This window comes from Schistocerca gregaria, chromosome 4, assembly GCF_023897955.1.
Source record: "Schistocerca gregaria isolate iqSchGreg1 chromosome 4, iqSchGreg1.2, whole genome shotgun sequence".
NCBI lineage: Eukaryota > Metazoa > Arthropoda > Insecta > Orthoptera > Acrididae > Schistocerca > Schistocerca gregaria.
The window spans coordinates 80932270-80958904 of NC_064923.1; the positions used below are offsets into that span (position 1 = coordinate 80932270).

Consider the following 26635-nt stretch of genomic DNA (forward strand, 5'->3'; position numbering starts at 1 on the left):
GAAGACTGTGTCACAGAAACTTCATGTAAATTTGAAGTGTGGTCTAAAACAGAGTCAGAAGGAAGCAATAGTGTGCCTCCAAGAAAGAAGCAATGGGATGGCATGACTGATAGAGAAAGATCATACCATACTTTGTTCTGTGAAACTGTTGATAGTGTCTCGCGTTGGTTGACTGACAGGTATGCTGACTTTAATACTTATTAAAAAGTTTCTTTCAGTTATGAATTATGAAAATACACATATAACTTCCCTGACACTGCTTTTAATTCCTTGAAATTATCCTACAGTGGACATTTGTATATCCCTCAACTAAGGACGGAACTGTCTGTGGTATATTCTTCAGACAAATTCCAGAATTAACCAGTATTTAGACAAAGTCAATATCTCGCCTCCTGTCATCTCAATGAAGCAGTACCTGAAGTACCAAAACTAATAAAATTAATTTTAGCCATTCTGATCTTCCCTAAGGTTGGCTCCTACCAGTTTTACCAGTCTTCTATGAATATATAATGATATATCATCAGTCTCACATATGAGGGGGGACTAAAAAATAACCAGAATTTTAATGTTGTGTATTGTGTACTTGTACCAGGTTGTGCCACCAGAGGGCTGTCGCAGAATCTCTCCCGAGTCATTCTACCAAGCGAAATCACACAACAGTGACTAGTGTGGTTTCTCTGACAGCTCAGTGAGTGTGACATGACTACTTCTTGTAAACAATTTGTGGGTGTGAAATTTATTTGTTGCTCAGCAAGAATCCAGTGGAAATTATTGTGATGGTGCAAACAGCTTACAAAGAAAATGCTCTGAGTACAACTCAAGTGTACAAAGGGTTTTCTCATTTTCAAAAGAAGAAATGGTCATTGAAGATGAGACCTGTTCAAGTCGCCCTTCAACTGCAGGAAGGGAGGACACTGGCAAAATCTGTGATCTGGTCAATGAAGATCAATGCTGGACATTTCAGCATACTTTGACTGTTAATTTGGGCATGCAATGAGGGGCAGCAAAGTTCATGCTGAGACTTCTCACCAGAAATCAAAGGGTTGTCGTGTTCAAGCCCTGTCATGAAATGGAGGACACATTCAAAGACGGTACAAATTTTTTCAACAAAATCATCACAGGCAATGAGTCTTGGTGCTACAGGTACAATCCAGAAAGTAAACAACAGTCAATGCAATGGAATCACCTTACTCAAAAAAGCTTGGCAGATAAAATCAAATGTGAAGACTATGTTGATCTGTTGTTTTTTCCTTCTTTTTTTTCTTTTCTTCTTAACATAAAACATATCATACACTAATTCATCGCTCAAAATCAGACAGTAAGCCAACAATTCTATTTGTATATTATGAAAAGGGTTGCACAAGCACAAGTTCTGGGAGAAAACTTCCAGCTTTGTGGAATTGACACCACTGGTTCTTGCATCAAAACAATTTTACCACACACACAGCTCTCGGTGTTTCTCAGATTTTGCCTCAATGAAGATGCCTAGCTTGGCCCACGCACCCTATTCACCAGATTTAGCATCCTTGGACTTCTTCCTGTTCCCAGGCATGAAGAGAGACCTCAAAGGGAAGCATTTTGCTGATGTAAAAGAAGTAAAATGTAATGATATGAAGGTGCTAGCAGGTATCAAAGAGGATAAATTTAAAAGGTGATTCCATTATTGGAATAAACATTTGAACAAGTGCATTACTGCTGATAGAGAGTACTTTGAAGGAGATAATGGTTGTATTTGAGAAACAATAAAAGTACATGCTTTCTCCAGCTACTTTTTGCCCCCTACCCCCTCATATCCAGTACACCACCAGGCATAGTTGTCATGACTGGCTTTCATAAGGATCTCTACAACTTTGAGGAAATGTCTTGTTTTAACTCAGCTCTTTCAGTGCTTCAGTGAAATTCTTCTCACAACATTGTATCTCCTACATCATCTTCATATACTACTACTTTTTTACTATAATTATTGCCTTCATGTGTATTCTTTCTACTTTTCAGTCATGCTTCCTTTGCTTAGTACTGGCTTGCCATATGAGGTCTTGATATTCATACTGCTGCTTCTCTTTTCTTTGAAGGTCCCTTTAATTTTCATATAGAAGTCAACTAACTTCCTCTAGTCATACATGTTTCTACAGTCTCGCTTTTGTCTTCTAAGCATTTTGCACTTTCCTCAATCTCATTTTTCAGACAATTGAACTAATTTTTGCCTGTATCACTTTTGCATTTTCTCCTTTCAGTTATAAAATTCAATATCTCTGAAGTTATAAAAGGATTTCCTCTGGGACTCGTCTTTGATCCTCTACTGTCATCATATTTCCTCTCTCAAAGCTACCCATTTGTGTTCGATTGCATTTCTTTTCCTGTTTCAGTCAGCTGCTGCCTAATATGCACACCCATTTTTTTTCTTTTTAATTCCAAGATTTCGAGTTTCTTTTAACAATGTGCTAATCTGTCTTCTTTGCTCAGGATGCATTCATTACTTTATTAGCATTGTGTTACAGATCTTCTTTATTGTTGTTCACTGAACATTTCTTTACTTTGTATTTCTTACGTTCCATGTACCTTACCTTATAATAACACATAAGCTTATTTCTTGGTTATGAAGATGGTAGTATGAAACTTTAAGAGAGATGAAAGTACTGTGAGGAGAGGGGTGTTTCTTTGTGCCTTTAGCATGAATTTCTGCTATAGTGTTGATAGCATGGGGAGGGGGGGGGACGTGTTTATAAAGCAAGTTCATGGGTTAATACCTATCTGTGAAGGCCTTAGCAGAGGACAGCGTGGGAGTAAACAAAATTTTAAGAAGAAAATTATACTAATTTGTTGCTGTGAATAATGAATTGAATACTCAAGAAAATATTTTTTTCTTATTTTTATTTCTTTGAATATTCCAGAGACTGTACTCACGTATAAATAGAGTCTGTTGAACACATTGTAGCTTTGTAACACACACAACAAATCAAATGGGAGAACAATTTTACTGTGTTACATACAGTGGGGAGGGGGAGGGGGGGGGGGATGTGTTTATAAAGCAAGTTCATGGGTTAATACCTATCTGTGAAGGCCTTAGCAGAGGACAGCGTGGGAGTAAACAAAATTTTAAGAAGAAAATTATACTAATTTGTTGCTGTGAATAATGAATTGAATACTCAAGAAAATATTTTTTTCTTATTTTTATTTCTTTGAATATTCCAGAGGCTGTACTCACGTATAAACAGAGTCTGTTGAACACATTGTAGCTTTGTAACACACACAACAAATCAAATGGGAGAACAATTTTACTGTGTTACATAACTCTTGGAAGATCATGGGCAAAATGAAACACTGTAAACTGCTATGAAAGTCATAGAAATATAAAGTTGTCATCAATTAGAAGGTTGATTTGAACACAACAGTCCTTTACTAGGTATGATCTTGTTAGAGGTGCCTTTTTCCAGTCTGTGAATTCACTTACCCAGCCATTTATATAGGAACCTACGGTTTAACACTCGAACAGTGGAAGACTTCAAAATGACCCTTGTCGTACTGTTTTCTTCAATTCCATATCCACTTTTTTACTTCCTTCAAGAAATCATATGGCTTTTCCCACTTTTTTATCCTCTTGCTGGTGATGTTTTACGATTTACAAAATATTTAGATTTTCTTGGAAGTTTCATTAGATACACCAAGCCACAATATGACACCACTATAATTTCTCTTGATTATCTGAACATAATTCAACAATGAGGGCAGCAATATTCAGCAAACATGAAGAGTCTATGATGCTCACTGTTGTGTCTCAGCATGTGCACACTCCAATATTTTCATTCAGGTAATATTATTTGGCCATGAAAGACTTTTTCAGGCATGTCTCACCAGCAGGGCCTTTTTCATTAAAATTTTTACTTTTCTTAGGGAATTCCAACATTAAATTGGAACTGACTTCACTAATGAAGATGACTATTTTGTGCCAGAGACAGGTGAATTCAAAGCTGTAGACAACGCGAACGAGGAGATTATTGGAGGAGATGTTGATTTCTATCAATCCTCTCCTCGTCCATCACAGCAGGCCCAGGTGAATGCCTGTGTAAAGATGGTCACTTTGGATGGAACAAACTGGGAGATTGCCAAATTTTCATCTTCTGGAATGAGGTTGGCTGTGAATATTCTAATGGAGAGGCTAGGTCCCACTACTTACATTTGCCAATGGGTACACCACTCTGCCATCAGTTATTTTTGTCTTATTTTTTGTAAAGCAATGCCACATCTGACGAAAAAATATGCAGAGTCAAATTATTGAAAAGTATTAAAAATAAATAACAACCATTGGACCATGACACTCAAGGAACTGAAAAAAATGCTCAGCATGTTATGGCGCTTCTGTGGATGATAGCTGGTCACATTCATGGAGGCCTATTTCCATCAAAGATGTTGTGTCAAGTGACAGATTTCATGACTTCATGAGCTTCTCAGATTTCCCCATTTAGATGGAAAGAAAAAACAACCCACGCTGAATGTCAAGAAAAAAAAATCACTTTAGTATCGGGAATTTTGGGGAAAGTTCAAGGAAAACCATATTCGTTCTTATTGCCCTTGATAAAATACTGCATGAACGAGCAACTCTTACCACGCAAACCATGATGCAGGTCCACTCAAATCATGCCCAGTGAACCTGACCAATATGGTCTCAAATTCTGGACAGCTGCTTATGTAGTGACAAAACACATATGTGGTGTTTTCCTGTGCCTCAGAAAAGAGGACACATGTAGATGGAAGTAACACTGTTCTGCATGTCAAGGAGCCATTTATGAATCAAGGGAAAAAAACCATGATGACAGATGATATCTTCATGTTTCTTCAACTTTCCAAGAATGTAAAAGAAAAGAAAACTTCATTTGGTGGTACTATGATCAAAATCCATCATGAATTCCAGATGAGGTAAATGAGCCAAACACTAAAATGCACTCCACCACCATCCTGCACCAGACTGGCAACACAGGCTGCACCGTAACTGCGTACCAAGGAAAGTAGAATAAAAATGTCATTCTTGTGAGTATACTGCATGCTAAGGTGGCAATAACCATGGAAAGAAGAAACCTGAAACCATAACATTCTACAACGCAACGAACTATGGGGTGGATGTAGGTCATCAAACAACCACCAAATATACAACAAAGATTGCATGTAGGAGACAGTTGATGGTTGTCTTCTACATCATCTCAGGCATAGTGGCAGTAAATGTGTGGGTCATCTATAAAACAGTAACGAACAAGAAAATAGAAGGGAAGAAGATCATACTTCAGTTGGTTAATGAATTCAAGGGACTGAAAGAGCAGAAAGAAGAACAGACAAAAGAGGGGGATACAAGACCAAAAGCATATAGATAGTGGAAGAAGTGATGAATCAGCATCTGCAAAGGTAACAAATCAACATAAACTGCATAAAGTGGCACAAACCTGCATGTCATGAAAAATAAATCACTTATTGAAAGTGCGCGTAGTGAAGTCCAACAATGAGTAAAAAGTACAGCAAAGTCACGTGGAGACTACATATGAGAACAATATGGACTGATTGTACCAAATGTGTCTAGAAGTTAGTATAAAAAAGTCAACAGTTTGGGAAACTTCTTAGCATGGGTAATAGTAAATTGGTAAGATATGAAGGTGGTTTGGAAAGTTCTCGGAATGGAATAGAAAAACAGTAATTACATCTCTGGAACTATTTCGAACATCAATAAAAGCAAAACAAGGATATTTGGGTGTAGGCAAATTAAATAAAGTCATTATAAGGGAATTAGCTTAGGAAACAAGACACTGAAAGTAGTAGATGAGATTTTTAATTTTGGCAGCAAAATAAGTGATGATGGCTGAAATAGAGAGAATATAAAACGTAGACTGGCACTGGCAAGAAAAGTAGTTCTGAAAAAGAGAAATTTGTTAATACTTGAATATACATTTGAGTGTAAGGAAGACTTTTCCGAAGGTACTTGTCTGGAGTGTAGCCATGTATGGAAATGAAATGTGGATGATACAAGAGTTTAGACAAGAAGAGAATAGAGGCTTCTGAAATGTGGTGCTAAAGAAGAATGCTGAAATCTAGATGGATTGATCGTGTAAGGAGTTACTGAATAGAAATGGGGAGACAAGAAATTTGTGGCACAGCTTGACTAAATGAAGGGATCAGTTGATAGGACACATTCTGAGACATCAAGGAATCACCAATTTTGTATGAGAGAGGTGAGGAGGGGGAGGGGGGGGGGGGGGTACAAATTCTAGCTGGAGACCAAGAACAATACATTATGTAGATTCAAAAAGAAGTTAAGTTGGTTGCAGTAGTTATTAAGAGATGTTGAGGCTTGTAAAGGATACAGCAGCATGGAGAGCTGCATCAAACCCATTTTTGACTACAACAATAACACAGTCAAAACAGATTTTACTGTAATATTAAGAAAACAAATTCACTTACACTACCTGATCTAATTTCAGGGTGTATACACAGACAAGGAAAAAAAATCCCAGATTTTACCCAGTTAAAAATACACTTTCTCCCAGGTGAAAATACACTTTTTCCATATTAAATGAGTATATTTTCCCTCATGAGTATATTTTCCCTCGGAACTGTAACATTTATCAATCATTTGAAAAATACCTGTAATTAAAAAAATTGCCAGGGTTTTTTCTCCAGATCTCCCAGTAGTCCCGGATCATATACACCCTGAAATTACACAGACTCCTATGGGTGGACATTAACATGGAGTGTATCCATACTTTGCCTTTATGATGCTTGAACTCTGCTGGGAACACAACACCTGATGACATGTCAATGTCTGTGGAAGTATGACAAGCCATTCTTCCTCAAGAGTCAAAACCAGAGAAGGTTCTTACACTGGAGTCTGGAGCAAAGTCAACATTCTGACTCACCTCAAATGTGCTACATTGGGTTCAGGTCAGGACTCTGAACAGGCCATCACAGTTCACAAATTTTACTGTCCACAAACCATTGTCGCACAGATGCTGCTTTGTGACAGAACTCATTATTATGCTGATGCAGTCATTGTCTCCAAACTGTTCCTTGACTGTACACAGTACACAATGCTGTAACAGATGCTAATATCCTTCTGCACTTCTTCTTTCTTAAGCACGATGAGGGGACCACACCCTAATCAAGAAAAACACCCCCATACCTTAAAAACACCGCTTACTTCATTGTTGGCACTACACATGATGGTAGGTAATTTTCCCAGGCATGTGCCAAACTCAGTCAGATCCTTCCATCACAATGCCACATGGTATAGAGTGATTCATCACTCAAACTTACTTATTTCCAGTCATTCACTCTACAGCAGCATTGCTGTTTACAACACCTCAAGCATCACTTAGTACTGAGTGCAAAAATTTTGTGGCTTTTGAGGAGCTGCTTTTACCCCATTCATTTTAACTCCCTATGTAAAGTCACTGTTCTGGTTGAACTGCAAAGTGATTTAGGGAAATCATGGAAAACCTAAATCAGGATGGCCAGACATGAGTTTGAACCATCATCCTACCAAATGCGAGTCTAGTGTGCTAACCACTGTGCTTTTTGTATGTGTGTGACTGGGAAGTGAAACTAGAGTAACATTGTAGTAAATAATAAATCCGTAAAATAATGTTTTGCATATTCGCATTGAATCACCACATGTCATCAGCCATCACATCATACTATACAATATGAAAAAGTAATGTCTGTGGCATGCAACCTGCGAACAGGCTGCTGGCCTGACAGTTGGTACAGCACAGTCTTTCATCGCTGTGCCACTAGAAGAGCGCAAGTCGTGGACCCAGTCACCTTTTCTCACTACAGGCGTGTCCCTCTCATCCAGCAGTCTGAGTGACCTGCAGTACTTTCCCCAACCTATCCCCCTCTATTAGTTCTGAAAGCCAGGATAACACCACACACTTTTGTATGTGTCTATTAATATGTTTGTCTATCAATATTTTGCTTCCTGGAGGTAAGTACCAGCCAGTCATTTTGGCACTTAATTCAATGGTTTTCTTGATTCAATTTTTATTTTTATACAATTAACGCATACCAAGTCACTCACAGTTTCATAAACTGTACATCAATTTACAGATATATGGGCTGAACCTCACACCACACTTCTCCAGTGTTAAGTCTACAAGAAAATCCATCCTATTTTAAGTTTAATTGAAAGTAAATCCTACTTAGAGTTTACCTAAAAGTAAAATAATTGTTGTTATAGCTTTCTTTACATTTCATTTCACATTAAAATATATTACTCTGCTAACTTTAAAATGGCAATAAAATATTGATGCTTCTTGTAAATTTAGAAAGGCAAGTAGATAGTCAGATTTTTCATGAGTCACATCTTTCTAAATAATTCTTATTTTTGCAGACTGGAGGTGAAGTTGTGAATGTATTACAAGCAGTGGACATCATTGTGTGGTCAAACAAAAAATGTAGAGAAGCCTATTCTGATGCTCCAAAGCCAGTTCTGCCTTCAAACATCTGTGCTGGGGTCCCTGAAGGAGGAAAAGGGCAGTGCAGTGTGAGTAGAAATTTGGTACCTCTCAGCACAGTCCTTAGGCATAGTACAGTATTCATCATACCGAATTTTTAAATCTTGAGGCCAAATAATTTTTGTACACTAATGCCTGAAAGTTAAATAATATCAAGCAACAAGATTAGAATACTGGAAGGGTTTACCAACAGAAAATAAGAGTCCATAATGAGTAATTAGGAAACTTTTCACAACTGAAAACTTTCTTCAATAACAAAACAAATTTCTAGCTGATGTACAAGCTCTACAGCATTGAGGCACACCCTCCATGAGGTGGTTTAAGGACTCTATTGACTTTAATCTCTTCCCTGACAAAGAGGTTTGAAAGATTTCCTGACAATTGAAAGGCTGCATTTCACCTCTTCAATGCAAGCCAGGCTTGGTGTATAGAATTCAGATCTATAAGTATTGCTGACCAACCCAAGTGGTGAACATCCTCAACCTTTAAGATTTTTATTTACCCATGTAGCTCCACATGCATGCTCTTTATCATTTGTGAAGAGAAAGCCTGGATCCACTGGATTTCTTAAAAATTGATCACATGGTCACAATGTATCAGCTCTGTACCTAGAGGCAGTAACAGTATGCCTCTGATCACCAACAAAGATTTGAAGCTCCTTACATTCATCCAATATGTGGTGATGGATGATGAAAGTAATTCTGCAAACTAGAAGGCATCTTAATCTAAATACTGGATTCTGTAACAATAAATTAAAACCAAGCATGGGACACAATGTTTTCTTAATTTTATGTATACAGCCGGATGTGGTGAGAGAATATTTTTTACTAAGGCCAAGTATCAAACACAGATCTCCTGCTCATTAGGCAGGTGCATTAGCCATTAAGCCACCTTGGCATGGAAGTTCACACAACTGAATGGATTACCCTGGCATGCCTACCTCAGTGATCCAAATTCCCACTGCTGCCCCTGTCTACTTTAAATTCGCCCTTACACATAGTGTTAAGGTGGAATTTAAACAGATAATGGCATCACTTACTGTAGAGTCTGCATAAGAGTCTTGTGGACATCAGCAGTGAATGACACTTATGGCTAAGGCCATGAAATATGGTTGCCCGGGCCCTGAGTGACTGGCATAGGTAGAATTCAATTTGTGCCACTATGACAAGTGTCTATTTACAACAGGAGTTGTGCAATAAACTGCACATGTGATCTAAAGTAATAGCTGCCAGTTTTTATAAAGGGGCAAGCTGACACAGTAACTGATATGCCTTAGGTGGAATCCATGTGAGGAAGAAAGCTTTGCACAAATCACAGTCATACTGAAAGCCAAAAAATGCTGTCCAAGTCTTTTTTGTAAAGTGTCCCAATCCTCAGTTGAATCATCATATGGAAGGAATTTTGGTGGATGGAATAATGTGGAATAATACCCTGTCTGTCACTGGAAGCCAACAAATTTGTCTCAGCCTAAGTAAGCCATTCAGTCAGGGCTGGTAGCAAGGCATCCATAATGATTAAAGTGATGAAACTGCACTTAAAGATTGCACACACAGAAACCATTCCAAACTCATCAGCAATTGTGTAGTAACCCAGTAATACACAAGACCAGTCCAAAGTAACCCAAACAGGTTTTACTCGTGAGCACTTGGCTACAATGGTACACAAATTCTAATGGATCCCCACGTAACAAAACACAATACGTGGATGTGAAGGGCACACTGGAAAGACACACAAGGGAGTTAGCTGTGCTCCATGCAAATGTAAGTGTGAGTTGCAGGCAGATGGTGTGACCTAGCTTGGCGCACTCACTGTCACATACACTAGTCAAGGAGTACAATGGGGACTGATCTGTGCTGCCTTCTTCTACATCTATAAGGTTTTTGCTTGCATCAGTGTTCGCCATTTGATGCAATGGTGTATCACCGTGCCTCAAAGAGAACAAGTAAGATGTTTAACTGAGTAGACTGAATTTGTGAAGCTGAGAAAAATCTCTGTAAACCTTTTACAAGAACCCAAACCTAATGACAAGCAGTATGTTGACGAGGTGAATGGCTGCTGATGCAAAACATTCCTTAGTGAGCCACATCTGGGGGAACATGAAATGTGTTAGGCCTGCTCAAACATTGGGGCCATGCTTCAGTCAACTATCTTCCCCTATAACTTCTTCCAGGATCAAAATGGGACATAATATTTGAAATCAAAAACTTATTAGTGACATCTGGGGTCACTGGCAAGTAATAAAACCTGTCCAACAACAAAAGCTAGAAGAAAAGTCTACCTGAGGGGAACAATAATTTCATCTCTCCCAAATGGTCACAAACCACATAAGTCAGTAAAAAGAAAAGGCAGCAAACATCAACAAACTTCAATTATAAGATATCTGGGATATTACAATTTGTTTATATTCCAACATAACACTTAATATATGAAGGAATTAAAACAAAACTTAGAACACAGGAACACACAATTTAAAACAAGCTGTTGGGGGTGGGGGCGTGAGGGGTGCAGGAGCCTATAACACACCCCAGCATCCTTAGGACTGGGGTTGGTTTATAAAGATGTATAAAAGTCAGCAGCATGACTTTAGGATGACTGGAGTGATTTAAGCCAAAGTCGGTGTGCATCTATAAGGTATCTGCTGCTTGGGAGAGTATTTCTAGCACTCCTATGTGCAAATATGCAATGAAAAATGACCAATTTTAGCACAAATTTCTTAGTTTTCAGGTTTTATAGCCCAATTTGGAACAATTTTGATGATATTTAAACCCAGGTTAAGTCAAACAAAAGAACATAGATTGTGTAAAATTCTGATTATCCATTTAAAGGATTCCTCTATTGCATGTATGTATTATCATTCTATTGAGCCAGAAAATTCTAATTGATTTCTGAGAATATCCTGCAAAAATGTGTGTGTACATCTACAAACCAAAAATACCAGACAAACGTTTAACTTAAACAAAAGAAAACTTTACAATGGCCCAATGTTGTATGTAAAGAAGATGCTGGGCAGTGTAACTGAAGTGATCAACATATCAACATGTCACATGCTCAGTTTGTTAAGTTTGTGGGATGGATCTGACATCCTCATTTTTTCACATTCAAAACTTTATATTGTTTGCTCAGGGTTAAGTTTATTCACGAATTTGTCTGTTCTTGCTATTAGTGGTAGGGAACCGAAAATGCTGACCAGCTTACACCATGGATATAATCAAATTCTTTTCCCGCCTAAATGAAGATTTGGATAAATGTGTAATGATATAACAGTGGGTAAGCACCTTGTGAAACACAAAAGCATTCAGGAAATATATGGAGAAGGCAAAAACTTTGCATAGGGAAAGACCTCATGTCTCTGTGTCCAAGATATTCATATTGCTGTGCTAAGGGGTCGTAACTACTGTGGTGTAGTAGTCACTTTTACAAATGATATGAACAGTCTTCATTACCATGTTGCAAGTATTTTATGTTATATCACTTGTCAAACAAGGTAACAGTATTTTTCCTTTACCTGTGATCACATGAAGTCTTAGATAATGAGAGCCCCATCAATGTTATCATGCAACTCCCTCATCCATTTATTGAGTTTATGATGAACATAATATTTATACGATTTTGTTAGCACCTGCCCCAGGAGTCTAACTGCTGGCATTCTTATCTTCAGAACCATGACACTACTGAGAATACATCAGGAGATGCAACTCAGCACCATTAAAGATTTTTTTTCAAGCCACTGATCTCTCTATACCCTCCCCCACTTCACAGTGGAAAAGTAACAAATCAAGCAGCCCGCCTCTAAATTGCTTCTATGTCCTCCCTCAATCCGACCTGATAGGGATCCCAAACACTCGAGCAGTACTCAAGAATAGGTCATATTAGTGTTTTATAAGCAGTCTCCTTTACAGATGAACCACATCTTCCCAAAATTCTACCAATGAACCTAAGACGACTATCCACCTTCCCCACAACTGCCATTACATACTTGTCCCACTTCATATCGCTCTGCAATGTTACGCCCAAATATTTAATTGACGTGACTGTGTCAAGTGCTACACTACTAATGGAATATTCAAACACTACGGGATTCTTTTTCCTATTCATCTGCATTAATTTACATTTATCTATATTTAGAGTTAGCTGCCATTCTTTGCACCAATCACAAATCCTGTCCAACACATCTTGTATCCTCCTACAGTCACTCAATTATGACACCTACCCATCATCAGCAAATAGCTGCACATTGCTATCCACCCTATCCAAAAGATAATTTATGTAGATAGAAAACAACAGCAGACCTGCCACACTTCCCTGGGGCACTCCAGATGATACCCTCTCCTCTGATGAACACTCACCATCGAGAACAAAGTACTCAGTTCTATTACTTAAGAAGTCTTCAAGCCACTCACATATTTGGGAATTGATCCCATATGCTTGTACCTTGGTTAGGACTCTGCAGTGGGGCACCAAGTCAAACGCTTCCCGGAAGTCAAGGAATATGGTGTCCGTCTGATACCCTTCATCCGTAGTTCGCAAGATATCATGTGAAAAAAGGGCGAGTTGCATTTCACAGGAGCGATGCTCTCTAGACCCATGCTGACGCATGGACAGCAACTTCTCTGTCTCAAGGAAATTCATTATATTGAACTGAGAATATGTTCGAGAATCTTGCAACAAACCCATGTCAAGGATATTGGTCTGTAATTTTAGGGATCCATCCTTCTTATATACCTGTGCTTTTTTCCAGTCGCTCGGTACTTTACGTTGGGCAAGAGATTCGCGATAAATTCAAGGTAAATAAGTAGCCAATGCAGTATAGTACTCTCTGTAAAACCGAATTGGAATCCCGCCAGGACCTGGCGATTTATTTATTTTCAACCCATTCAGCTGCTTCACAACCCCAGGGACGTCTATCACTATGTCCTCCATACGGGAATCTGTATGAGACTCAAACGGCGGTATGTATGTACAAACTCATGTGCACTGAGAAAGAAACCACCACAATGTACCACCACTGCTGTACAGTTAATTGGCTAGTTTTCAGCATCACAACAGCATTCAGGACTGGGTGGATCACATTACAAACTTCATCTGTCATGCTGTTGATGCAAAGGGAAGGAGGAGTGAAGCAGAAATGATTATGCAGGTGTGATACAGCAATGGTCACCCACATAGCACCTTCCTATAATATCCTATTCATGGGCCATCTTGAGAAATCCATCCTAACCACCTATAATCTTAAACCTCTCACCTGGTTCAGATTCACTGACACATCCATAATCTGGACTGAGGGTGAGGATACCTTATCCCCAACAATACATCAACTGAGACAGTTGCCACTTATTTCACACCAAGAAGTCCCTTCCATACAGCCTAATCATCTGTGATCATCATATCTTTAGTGACAATCAGTACCTCTCCAAATATGTCAGAGGTTTCACTGAGGCCTTCAAAGATTTAGATCCAATGCTTTGTCTCCCCAGTCACATACCATACACCATATACTCCTCATGTGGCTCAGTACCACTCAGGAGCAGAGCAACTGATCAGAATTCTCCATTCAGATTTTGAATACTTTCCATTGTGTCTTGAAATGAATATCTGCCCCAATCATCCCACAGTGATGTTCTGCTGCCCACCCAACCTACGCAATATCCTTGTCTGTTTCTATTCCACCCCTGCTTCCAACTCCTTGCCCCATGGCTCATATTCCTGAAATGGACATAGATGCAAAACCTGTACCACACATCCTCCCACTACTACCTACTCCAGTCCTGACACACACATCTCCTACCCCATCAAATAAGGGCCACGTGTGAAAGTAGCCATGTGGCTTTCCAGCTTAGCTGCTACCACTGTGCCACTTTCTTGTGAGAATGACAAGATTCTGGCTGCAAGAATAACTGCCACAAAATTGTAGCCAAGAGACCAGTTACTGAGCATGTTATCCAATACGAATTGCTTGACATCAATAACTGCATCACAGCCTGTGCCATCAGGATTCTTCCCACCAACACCAGATTCACTGGACTGCACAAGTGGAAATTCTCTCTGCAATATATCCTACATATTCCCATTACCCCTTGTCCTCTACCTGCCTATCAACCTTCCCCACTCTCACCCCAGTCCTACACATGCCTTCTATCCTGCCAACAACTGCAGAGTCCTTTCCTCTTCTCTCCTACTCCCTGTGCCCCTCTTCCTCCCAGCAGTCTCCTGATGGTGCAACTAGCATACCATTATTCTGTCCCCCACCATGTCCCTGCAAGCTCTAGCATCTACTCAAATCATTGTCCTCCTATCCATCGCCCCCCCCCCCCCCCACCCAAAAAAAAATCCCTCTTCGGCACCACCACTACCCACCCAGGAAAGACCACTGCTCATCTATGACATAGTTGCAGTTGAGCCTTAACAATCAAGACACGACAGTGACCATGTGCGTACTAGTTGTGCTTGTGTGAATGAGAACTAGTTTTGTTTTTTCTACATCTGACAAAGAGCTTAATTCAACAGCTGAATAATATCTGGCAGTGTATCCAAGGTTATCAGGTGTCCAGCGGGATCTGATCGTCAAGGTTCCATGATACTTTGGCGAATACCCGTTCCACCATTATCAGGTGGTGCTGATCTGTCTGTGCTCTGTCCATGGTATTTAAGTCTGTGGGTTCCCGAGTCATACCCCGGCACGGGCGGCCAGTGGGGCGCTGTGTGGTGGGAGGGGTGGGGGTAGCTGCAGCAACACCCGGTGGTAGGCACAGTTCATCTCCGGCCGCTGTGGTGGAAGTATCTCCCATCCACTCATGCCATTACTCTTTGATGGTGTTTAATAATGGTTTCCAGGCCTTGCTAAGTTGAAACCCGGTGTCCCTGTCGATGAGGTTATCTGTTACCAGAATTTCTATGGCCTCCTTATAGATACTGTCCCAGAAGACACTTGTGGCCATTAGGATTTTTGTCTCTTCGAATTTTGCTGTGTGTCCAGTTTCAATGCAGTGTTTTGCTAGGGCCGAATGGCTGGGTTGGCGTAAGTGGATGTGGCGTTCGTGTTCCTTGCATCGGTCCTCGACCGTGCGAACTGTTTGGCCGATGTAGGATTTGCCACAGCTGCACGGGATTTGTATACGCCCGCTTTCTTAAGGCCTACGTCATCTTTTGCCATATCTAGTAGGTCACGAACCTTTACTGGTGGTCAGAAGACTGTGTCAATATTGTGTCACGTTGACAGTCTCCCTATTTTTGACGACATGTTGCCAGCAAATCGCAGAAAGGCCAGAGCTTGCTTCTCTTCTTCGGGTTGTTCTTGATCTCGGTTCTTGCTCCACTTCTGTTGTTGGAAGGCTCTTTGGATTTGGTAGTTGCCATACCCATTCTTGCAGAATACGGCCTCCATGTGTTTGAGTTCCATTGGCAAGTTCTCTTCATCAGAGACCGAGTGTGCTCTATGTACCAAGGTGTTGAGCATTCCATTAAGCTGTGCCAGATGGTAGCAGCTCGCGGCATGTAGGTACAGGTCAGTGTGTCTTGCGGTACACACTGTGACCCAGTGAGCCGTCAAACCTACGTTCCACTAGGACATCAAGAAGGGCTAGTTTTTCATCTTTCTCAGTCTCATGGTGAACTGAATGTTACTGTGGACTGAATTTAGACGTTGTAGAAAAATCTGTAGCTGTTCCTGTCCATGTGGCCAGATGACAAATGTGTCGTCCACGTAGCAAAAGAAGCATACAGGTTTCAGTTCTGTGGCTTCTAGTGCTTCCGCTTTGAAACTCTCCATGAACAGGTTAGCCACCACTGGGGAGACAGGGCTCCCCACGGCTACTCCGTCGGTCTGCTCATAGTATTAACCATTGAAGAGAAAGTACATAGATGTTAACAAGTGCCTGAAGAGTTGCGTCAGTTCAGGCCCGAATTTCTCACTGATTAAGTGGAGAGAATTTTCCAGCAGGACACGTGTGAATAATGAGATGACATCGAAGCTGAACTTGATGTCAGATTCTTGTACTGTCATCTCCTTCAAGCGGCCAATGAAGTCTACCGAGTTCCGGATATTTCCCCACATAAGGTCTTAGCATGCCTGCTAAGAGCTGAGCCAAAAGATACGTCGGTGCCCCTATTTTGCTGACGATACGTCACATCCCTTCTTAGTGTGTTTTTGGGAGACCAGATATCCTCGGAGCTACCGCCAAACGTTGCCAAAGTCTTTTGATGTTCTTGTCCATTTTTCAGCAAGGTGGCGGTGCTTTATTGAATCTTCCTGGTCAGGTCTGTGTTGATTTTCTGATATGCTGGATCGTCTAGCAATTGCAGCATCTTCTGTTCATAGTTGCGTCTCTCAAGGATGACTGTGGCATTTCCTTTGTCGGCAGACAATGAGGAAGGAAGACAATTTTCCCTCAGTATTAAGTCAACAATTTCAGCCACAACTACCATATTTACTCAAATCTAAGCTGCACCTAAAAAATGAGACTCAAAATCAAAGAAAAAAATTGTCCAAGTCTAAGCCGCACCTGAAATTTGAGACTCGAAATTTAAGGGGAGAGGCAAGTTTTAGAGTGCACCTCCAAATCAAAACAAAGTTAGTCCATTGTAACATGAGACACAATTTAGGTTGAATGGATGAAGATACAGCTACAGTAGTTTGGTTCAAGTCATAAGCTTAGTAGTTAAGCTTTACCAGGTAGCCATTGCTACGTGTCAGGCGCTCTGTCCATATTTATATGGGTACCCTTCCTTTTTCTCGTGCTTAGTCTGGTTTGAATCGATTGCTTATTTTGCTTTGATCTTATAAGTGCCGCTCTCTTTGTTATAGGTGTTTATGTCACTCTAAGCTGAAAATGCATTAGTGTACTGCATCATGCATTGTTTGTCGCATTCTAATAATGAGTGTTTACAATCTGTCGCAGCTCGCGACATGGCTTGCTTTTGTGTGGGCTATTGCCTCTTACAATAAAAAAAATGGAATTGTCTCATTAGGGATACAATGGCAAAAGACTGCTATTTGTTGTTACTGCAGTGGTTACTTACAATGCAATGCAGGGACCAAAACTTGACGCGGAGAAAAGAGCTCATCTTCTACCCTTTTTATTTACTGACGCAGAAGTTTTGGTGCCAATATTTATTTTTGTGCTTGCAAAGCATGCCTGTGTAGCGCTATATATATACAACGGCAGAAGTTAGTTGTGGCGGCACATACCAACATTTTTCAGAACTTCCACTTACTTTGCACTCGATTGTAAGCCGCAGGCGGTATTTTGGATTACAAAAACTGGAAAAAAGGTGCAGCTTAGATTTGAGTAAATACGGTATACAGCATTGGTAACTCACTGACTTCACAAACTACTCCAAAAGCAAAGCATATAGCTAACATTGGAAATCTATCATAATATTTACTTCTGTTCACAACAAATGGAACTGAAGTTGCAAAAATAATAAGTAAACAGGGTAAAATGGCATATCAGAAAGTCATTAAACAAGCACACTAAACAAAAAATTTGCCTCCCCAAGCAGGACACTCAGATACATTTTCTGATCAAAAGTATCCAGACACCTGTTAATGGATATTGATGTGAGGTGTGTTCACCCTTCGCCTTTATGACAAATTGAACTCTGGTGTGGACACTTTCACTGACTTGTCTGCACGCCTTTGGAGGAATAGCGGCCTGTTCTTCCTCAAGAGCTGAAACATAAGAAGGTAGTGATGTTGGACATAGAGGCCTGGGGCAAAGTTGAAATTGTAACTTACACTGAAGATTTTCCATTGGGTTCAAGTCAGGACTTTGGGCAGGTCAGTCCATTTTATGAATATTACTGTCCACAAACCTTTGCTTCACAGATTATACTTTATGGCAGGGTGAAATGTCATGCTGATACAATCAATTATGGTTTTCAAATGTCCCTCTAATGTATGCAGCACACAATGCTTAAGTGCAATAAGGTGAACATACTCTAACCATGAAGATACCCCCATGCTGAAACACCACTGCCTTCATACTTCAGTGTTAGAACTGCACATGATAACAAGTAGTGTTCCCAAGACTTTCACCAAACTCAAACCCTTCCGTCAGACTGTCACAGGTTATAATAACATTCATCACTCCAAATCATTCATTTTGTCATCCACCATCTGGTGGTATTGCAGTTTACATCATCTCAAGCTTTTCTTAGAACTGACCACATATGAGGAGCTGCTTGATACATGTATCCTGATCTTTTTAACTCCCTATGCACAGTTGTTGTGCTAGCCAAACTGCTGGAAGCACTTTGGGACTCAGGGGTGATTCCTTCTGCTGACTTCACGTGGTTTTTTCAACCAGCCTCCGCAATGCTTGATGAACCCTGGCCTTTGTTTAACTATGGTTCCTTCATATTTCCATTCCACTATCACATAACAGATGGTTGGCTGCTAGATTCAGTATGGATGAGATGTCCCTGGATGGATTTGTTATTTAGGTGACATCTAGCAACTATGACTAGTCCACACTGGAAGTTAATGAGCTGTCTGGACTCACCCTCTTGCTTTTACTCCCAGCTTCCTTTTATCCCAATTGGTCCACCTCTTCTCACATCTAGTAGTCAATTCTACATTACATAGTGTGTCCGGATACTGTCAATCAGATACTGTGTAACACTGTCTCCGTGAGGTGAGCGAGGGAATCCACAAGTTTCTTCGGGTATGTTATTTTCAGCTAATGCCACTCACTGATGATTACATTCTGCAGAGCCACCAAGTTGTGGCAATGTGCGTTACTATGTTTTGTCCACTGTTCCAAATAATCCCACACATTTTCTATGGAATTAAGCTAAGGTGGACCTGCAACCCAGTTGAGGTGTAACAGGAAGCCAAGTATTTGTCAGACCAGGAACATCTGCATGTAACATGTGAACACAGCTGTTCTTGCATTGGAAGATTGGTGTTCACAGCATACTTTTCATGAGGATGGGGAAGGAAAGGCAACACTTTGTCAACAGAAAATGTTGAAGTAAGGATCACTATTCACTTTCATGGTCACCTGAAGAATGCATCCAAGTCATAGTGTGAAAAACACTCCCAAAACATTAATACAACCATCTCCACCCTGAAATACACTGCAAACACACTATTGGTTAAGTGCCACATTTGGCCAAAGATGCACTCTATGCCTAGCAACATTTGAAAAGTGGCCTGTCAGATGCTTCCAAATAGCTACTGTCCAGCTTCTGCATTGCTTGGCCTATTAAAAACATGCACCTTAATATGCCACTATGAGCCGTTTGTGACTCCTAATGTCCACTGCACAGATTTCTCTTCACAGTGTTAACTCAGAAATCTGCATTCACTGACAGCAAGATTTTCTGTTACATCTGAAACTGACTGACATTGGCAACATATGACGCACGTCTACTGATTCTTGTCAGTTAGGATATTTTATGACCAACATTCTTGTGTCAAGCTATGTGGCTGTGAGTGGTACATTACACCCTGTAGATACACTGGACAGTCCACATTGATCAACAAACAAATAAGACAACATTAGGGAGAAGACAGATTGCTGCTTACCCTAAAGATGACATGTTTAACTGCAGACAGGGACAATTAAGAGACACTTATACATTTAAGCTTTCGGCCACAGACTTCATCAGAAAAAGAGAAACGTTCGCCATTCATTCACACAACCAAGCACACGTCGCACACATGACTGCCAATTTTGGGCACTCGAGCCAGAATGTGGCATTCTGGCCCAAGCTGCTAGAGCTGGCAGTCATATATGCATGAGGTGTGCTTGGTTGTGTGAATAAATTGTTTGTATCTCTCTTTTTCTGACGAAGTCTGTGGCCAAAAGCTTATGTATAAGTATCTCTTAATTGCACCTGTCTACAATTTAACATGTCATCTTTATGGTAAGTAGCAATCTACCTATTTTCTACTTTGATATTCCTACCTGGAGTTTCCGTTGTTTAACAAATAAGGCAATTTCATTTGCAGTGTGTCATCACATCAAAACATGATAGCTCCTTTCTGTCATCCTGTTGCATCAATCCATCTCACTGTGCTGTTTCCATGCAACTAACTGGCACGTACACACCACCTCACTGTCACGGAGATGGAGGTTCATGTGATTGACTGGTACCAGTTCTACACCAGTGTGCTCTTTTAGTAGGGTGACATATTTTGTCTGGTGCACTTGCTGTTCTCAGTATTTATTAGGGCTTCAGGCCCAAGCTGCTAGAGCTGGCAGTCATATATGCATGAGGTGTGCTTGGTTGTGTGAATAAATTGTTTGTATCTCTCTTTTTCTGACGAAGTCTGTGGCCAAAAGCTTATGTATAAGTATCTCTTAATTGCACCTGTCTACAATTTAACATGTCATCTTTATGGTAAGTAGCAATCTACCTATTTTCTACTTTGATATTCCTACCTGGAGTTTCCGTTGTTTAACAAATAAGGCAATTTCATTTGCAGTGTGTCATCACATCAAAACATGATAGCTCCTTTCTGTCATCCTGTTGCATCAATCCATCTCACTGTGCTGTTTCCATGCAACTAACTGGCACGTACACACCACCTCACTGTCACGGAGATGGAGGTTCATGTGATTGACTGGTACCAGTTCTACACCAGTGTGCTCTTTTAGTAGGGTGACATATTTTGTCTGGTGCACTTGCTGTTCTCAGTATTTATTAGGGCTTCAGGCCCAAGCTGCTAGAGCTGGCAGTCATATATGCATGAGGTGTGCTTGGTTGTGTGAATAAATTGTTTGTATCTCTCTTTTTCTGACGAAGTCTGTGGCCAAAAGCTTATGTATAAGTATCTCTTAATTGCACCTGTCTACAATTTAACATGTCATCTTTATGGTAAGTAGCAATCTACCTATTTTCTACTTTGATATTTCTACCTGGAGTTTCCGTTGTTTAACAAATAAGGCAATTTCATTTGCAGTGTGTCATCACATCAAAACATGATAGCTCCTTTCTGTCATCCTGTTGCATCAATCCATCTCACTGTGCTGTTTCCATGCAACTAACTGGCACGTACACACCACCTCACTGTCACGGAGATGGAGGTTCATGTGATTGACTGGTACCAGTTCTACACCAGTGTGCTCTTTTAGTAGGGTGACATATTTTGTCTGGTGCACTTGCTGTTCTCAGTATTTATTAGGGCTTCAGGCAATTTTGATAAAGTGGTCAATGGAAGGAGTAAAATTTCCTAATGGCTGAAAAAGAAGGTAAAATAATTTCTTTTATGTAAGCATGAGAAGGTGTCAGGTCCAATTAATTACAGTCCAGTCACCATGACCTTTGTTTTCTAGAAAATACTGGAAGCTGTCATAAAAGTCAAATCAGTACAGTTTCATAGATTTGTACAAAAGAGAACTATATCATACGAGAATTATGTTATATAACCAAACACCTTATTTAAAACACATATCACTATCAAATACATTTAAAATACAGCTGGAATAGTTCTTACATGACCATTGCTTCTACTTTGTGTCTGAATTCTTAGAACATTATAAGTAAACCTGATTTACCAAACATTTTCAATTATACTGTTGTGTATTATGTCACTTTATATTCTCATTTACCTTGAGTGTGTAGTCTCAATTGTTAACTAGTTCTGTAATTATTAATTTATTTTGTTAACTCTTACTTGTCTTACATTATATGCAGAATCAATACAAGTACTAAAATGATTTACTGGACCAAATAAACAAATTAAGCTAAGGAAAGTTTGTAGGTTGTTCCTAGTTCTCTCAAAAGCTTCTGTTTATGTACATCATTACACACTCATGCAGAAATTCCACTGCTATGGCATGAGAAGAAAGACAGCAGATAGTGATAAGAGTGTTTGTGAGCTACAGTCAACAGTGGGTGGGGATAAAACACAAAGTTGAAACCAAAGTTAAAAAATGCCTCCTTATAATTTTCAGGAAGTAAGATATGGGGGTGCCTCAAGGGTGTACTTGTGCTATACTCTTCATTTTGCACACAAATGACTTGACTGTCATAAAAAATGGAAATATTGTTGGTACACTATTGAGATTCTCTTATAGGTTACAGCAATGCAACAGAAGAACAAGAGAAAAACCTAACTCTTGAGAATAAAAAATGCAAACCAATATTTAAGTTTCAATAATCTGTTTAAAACAAGCAAACCAAAAATCACGTGGATGAATTCTTGTAGAAAAGTCGAAGAATAAAATTTTTAGGCTCTTATTTGAGAACTCAGAAGAAGAAAACGGATATGAATTTCTGGAGGTGATGTTCAACAGTTCTGAGAGACAAATATCACTGAAGAGCCAAAGAAACTGGTGCACCTGTCCAGTATCATGTAGGGCCCCAGGGAGCACGCAGAAGTGCTGCAATACAACATGGCATGGACTCGACTAATGTCTGAAGTAGTGCTGGAGGGAATTAACACCATGAATCCTGCAGGGCTGTGCATAATGTCTTTCATACAGCGTGTTGCAAAGCATCTCGGATATGCTATGTTCATGTTTGGGGAGCTTGGTGCCCAGTGCAAGTGTTTAAACTCAGAAGAGTGTTCCTGGAGCCACTATTTAGTATTTCTGGTTGTGTGGGATGTGTCATTGTCCTGCTGAAATTGCTCAAGTCCATCGGAATATGCAATGGACGTGAATGGATGCAGGTGGTCAGACAGGACACTTACATAATGTCACCTCTCAAGAGTCATATCTAGATGAATCAGGGGTCGAATATCACTTCAACTGCACATACCCCACACCATTACAGAGCCTCCATCAGCTTGAACAGCCCCTGCTGACGTGCAGGGTCCATGGATTCCTGAAGTTTTCTCCATACCCATACACATCCATCTGCTCAACACAGTTTGAAATGAGACTCGTCCAACGAGGCAACATGTTTCCAATCATCAACAATCCAATGTCAGTGTTGACACACGAAGGCAAGTGCAATCATCAATGGGAGATGAGTGGGTCTTCAGCTCTGAAAGCTCATATTGATGATATTTCATTGAATGGTTCACACACTGACACTTGTTGATGTCCCATCATTGAAATCTGCCGCAATATGTAGAAGGGTTGCATTTCTGTCATGTTGAATGATTCTCTTCAGTTGTCACTGGTCCTGTTCTGGCAGAATCTTTTTCCAGTGGCACCAATGTCACAGATTTGATGTTTTACTAGATTCCTGATATTCACAGTACATTTGTGAAATGGTCGTACGGGAAAATCCTCACTTCATCGCTACCTCGGAGGTGCTGTGCCTAATGACTTGTGTGCTGACTATAACACCACACTCAAACTCACTTAAATCTTGATAACCTTCCATTGTAACAGCAGTAACCAATCTAACAATTGCGGCAGACACTTGTCATCTTATATAGGCATTGCTGACTGCAGCACCATGTTCTGCCTGTTTATGTATCTCTTTATATGAATATGCATGCCCATACTAGTTTCTTTGGCACTTCAGTGTATAATATTTGTTCAAAAATACATTCAAACATAATCTTAATTGAGAAGATGTCACCTACAGTAAATAAGGACACATGATTCAAAAATGTGCTATGGACTCGCACATGCTCTCTCAGTATGCTTTAGAAGAAAGCCATTTGATTTTTGCAAAAACATCAAGACACGCCTGCTGGGTGAAATTCAAGTAGCCCATGATGTTAACTGTCCCAACATCTGATGCACATGAAATCTCTCTGTTTTAGAAAGTACATTCCACTTCCTTCTTAAACACAGAATTTCATGAGAATAAATCATGAAACACGAACAATTACCCAATACAAAGCAAACAACTAATGGTTAAGGGCATTATAGCTGCTGGATGAATTTTATAATGTTCTTCAGCACAATATAAAGTGGAAAACAGTATTTTCAGATTTAATAAATTAACTGAAACATTATCTGACTGTGTTATGAAGCATACATTGCCGCCAACGAAGACAGGTAAGTAGTAACTGCAGCCTAAATTATTTTAATAGCCATCACATCAAACTATTCTGACACACATGAAATCGCACGCAAACGAGAGCGCGCGCGCGCGCGCGTGTGTGTGTGTGTGTGTGTGTGTGTGTGTGTGTGTGTGTGTGTGTGTGTGTGGTTTTTTTTTTTGAGAGAGAGAGAGAAAGCATCCTGTCCTGTTATTCTACTTTCATATTGTTAGTAATACTTTTATTAATTTCATTGATTAATTCAAGAGCTTTGCTTACCAAAACTGAAAAAAAAAGATGTCTGTCTAATGTATATAACATGTTTCAGGGAGATTCTGGTGGTCCACTTATAGCAAATGGTTACCAGGTTGGAATTGTTTCATGGTCAAGAAAACCTTGCACTATTAAAGGATCTCCTGGTGTTTTTACACGAGTAGCCTACTATGTTGACTGGATTAGGCAAAAAACAGGAACAGGCTGGATCCCTATTTTTATATATTAATTGTTGTATTCTCTTAGTTTCTGGGATTATTATTTAGAAAAATATAAGGAAGTAAGAAAAAAAAAACTTGTGATTTATATAAAAGAATTTTGTTTTGTGTTATAATTAAAGCTAACTATTATACATCAGTTGTACAAACATAATTAAAGCTTGTTATGTCATCGAAATATGTGTATGCCTTTACATGTTGTCAACTTTGTCTGCCTGAACTGCAGTGAACTGAGATACAAGATGTAAGGTACTTACTGTTCTGCCAAGGCCGTCAGGTATTCCCACCAACTCCAAGATGGAGGATAGGAAGAGTAATAACTTATGTGCCTGTAAATGATCTAATGTGATTTAATCTCATACTCACAGTAGTTATGTAAACATCAAGTGCTTGACTGCAAAAGATTCATCCACCTGTTTTTAAAAAGTTCATTAAAATTTTGAAACTATTTCATCAGTTGAGAATAATTCAATGTGAACAAAACCGAAGCTGAGCTGTAGCCCCCATATATTTCACCAATGATTGATGAACTACTTGCTTTATCAAGAAGTAATCTGGCAGTATGACATCATTCAAATCAGTATTGCCTTACAATGTCATATGTAACTGCTTACAGTTTTGAAATTAATCTTGTAATCAATCATACCACATCGGTCAGGAAAAATGTTTCTAATTGTCCTGAGGCAAAAAACCACATAAAAGGCAAAATGTGCTGAGATTTACTGTACCACAAGCCAACATTTAAACACTTGAGCAACACATGCTTTGTTCATAAGCACACCACACAAAGAGCAAAAGGCAAAAGACTGCACACTTGTACAGCCAACTGCTGAATACAAAGATAAGGAGTTCAGTTATTAAATAATCCAAAATGAAGAAAATAAATCAATGCTCTCCCGTATTTAATAACTTGCAGACTCCAATATTACTACACAAAATTGAAATCTAATGAAAACAGTGGTTTTGTTAATATATCAGCAAGTCGTCATTCAGTGTCTGTAATTCCACCAGCACTAATTAACTCGTGAACAAAGAAGTGGCTTATATGAATATGCTTTGTTCATGGATGAAATTTGGGATTCTGGGCAAGCCGGATAGTAGCTTCATTGTCAATCTGTAAATTTGCTTCAACTTTCAACTGACTAAATTTTGTGAAAAGCTTCTGCATCCAGACTCTGTCTTGAGCAGCTTCACTAGCAGGTGCAATTTCAGCTTTAGTTGCAGATATGGCAATAGAATCTTTGACTAATCCAGAAGACAGGTGCCCAAGTATGTAGAAAAAGAACACCCGATGCTGAGTGCCCTGTGCCAATGTCACCACCATGATCAGCATTACTACAGCATTCTAAAATCCCCCCTTTTGAGCTGTCTTTATAAACAAGCCCACAATTTGTTGAACCTCTCAGGTATCATAGAATCCTCTTCACTCTCACAACACCACAATCTGCTGGTTTTCCCAGACTTCTAGATACCACACTGATAACATATGCAATATCATGACATGTCCCACACATTAGAAGCATTAGTGCTCCAGTAGTTTGTCCGTATGGAAATTCAGAGTTATGAGGACTTTCTTCTGGTCAATTGTTCTTTATAACCGGAGCAGATACATGCTTGCAGTTACTCATGCTGAAGCACTCTAATATCTTCTATGTATAATGAGATTGGCTTACATAAACAGATCCATCTTCTTGTTTATCAGTTTCCTGGCCTAAGAAAAATGATGCAGATGTTGAAGTAATTTTGAACTCTTCTCTTAA

At 39.7% G+C, this 26635-nt stretch overlaps 1 protein-coding gene across 1 annotated transcript in view; it reads left to right on the forward strand.

Annotated features, from left to right (window-relative positions):
* Positions 1–25053, forward strand: part of LOC126268223 (chymotrypsin-2-like) — a 163290-nt gene extending 138237 nt beyond the window's left edge. Inside the window, exons 6-7 of the mRNA XM_049973858.1 lie at positions 8369–8521; positions 24713–25053. Of these exons, the coding sequence (XP_049829815.1) occupies positions 8369–8521; positions 24713–24886 (327 nt within the window). The 3' untranslated portion in view covers positions 24887–25053. The remainder of the gene's footprint in view (positions 1–8368; positions 8522–24712) is intronic.
* The last annotated feature ends 1582 nt before the right edge of the window (positions 25054–26635 follow it).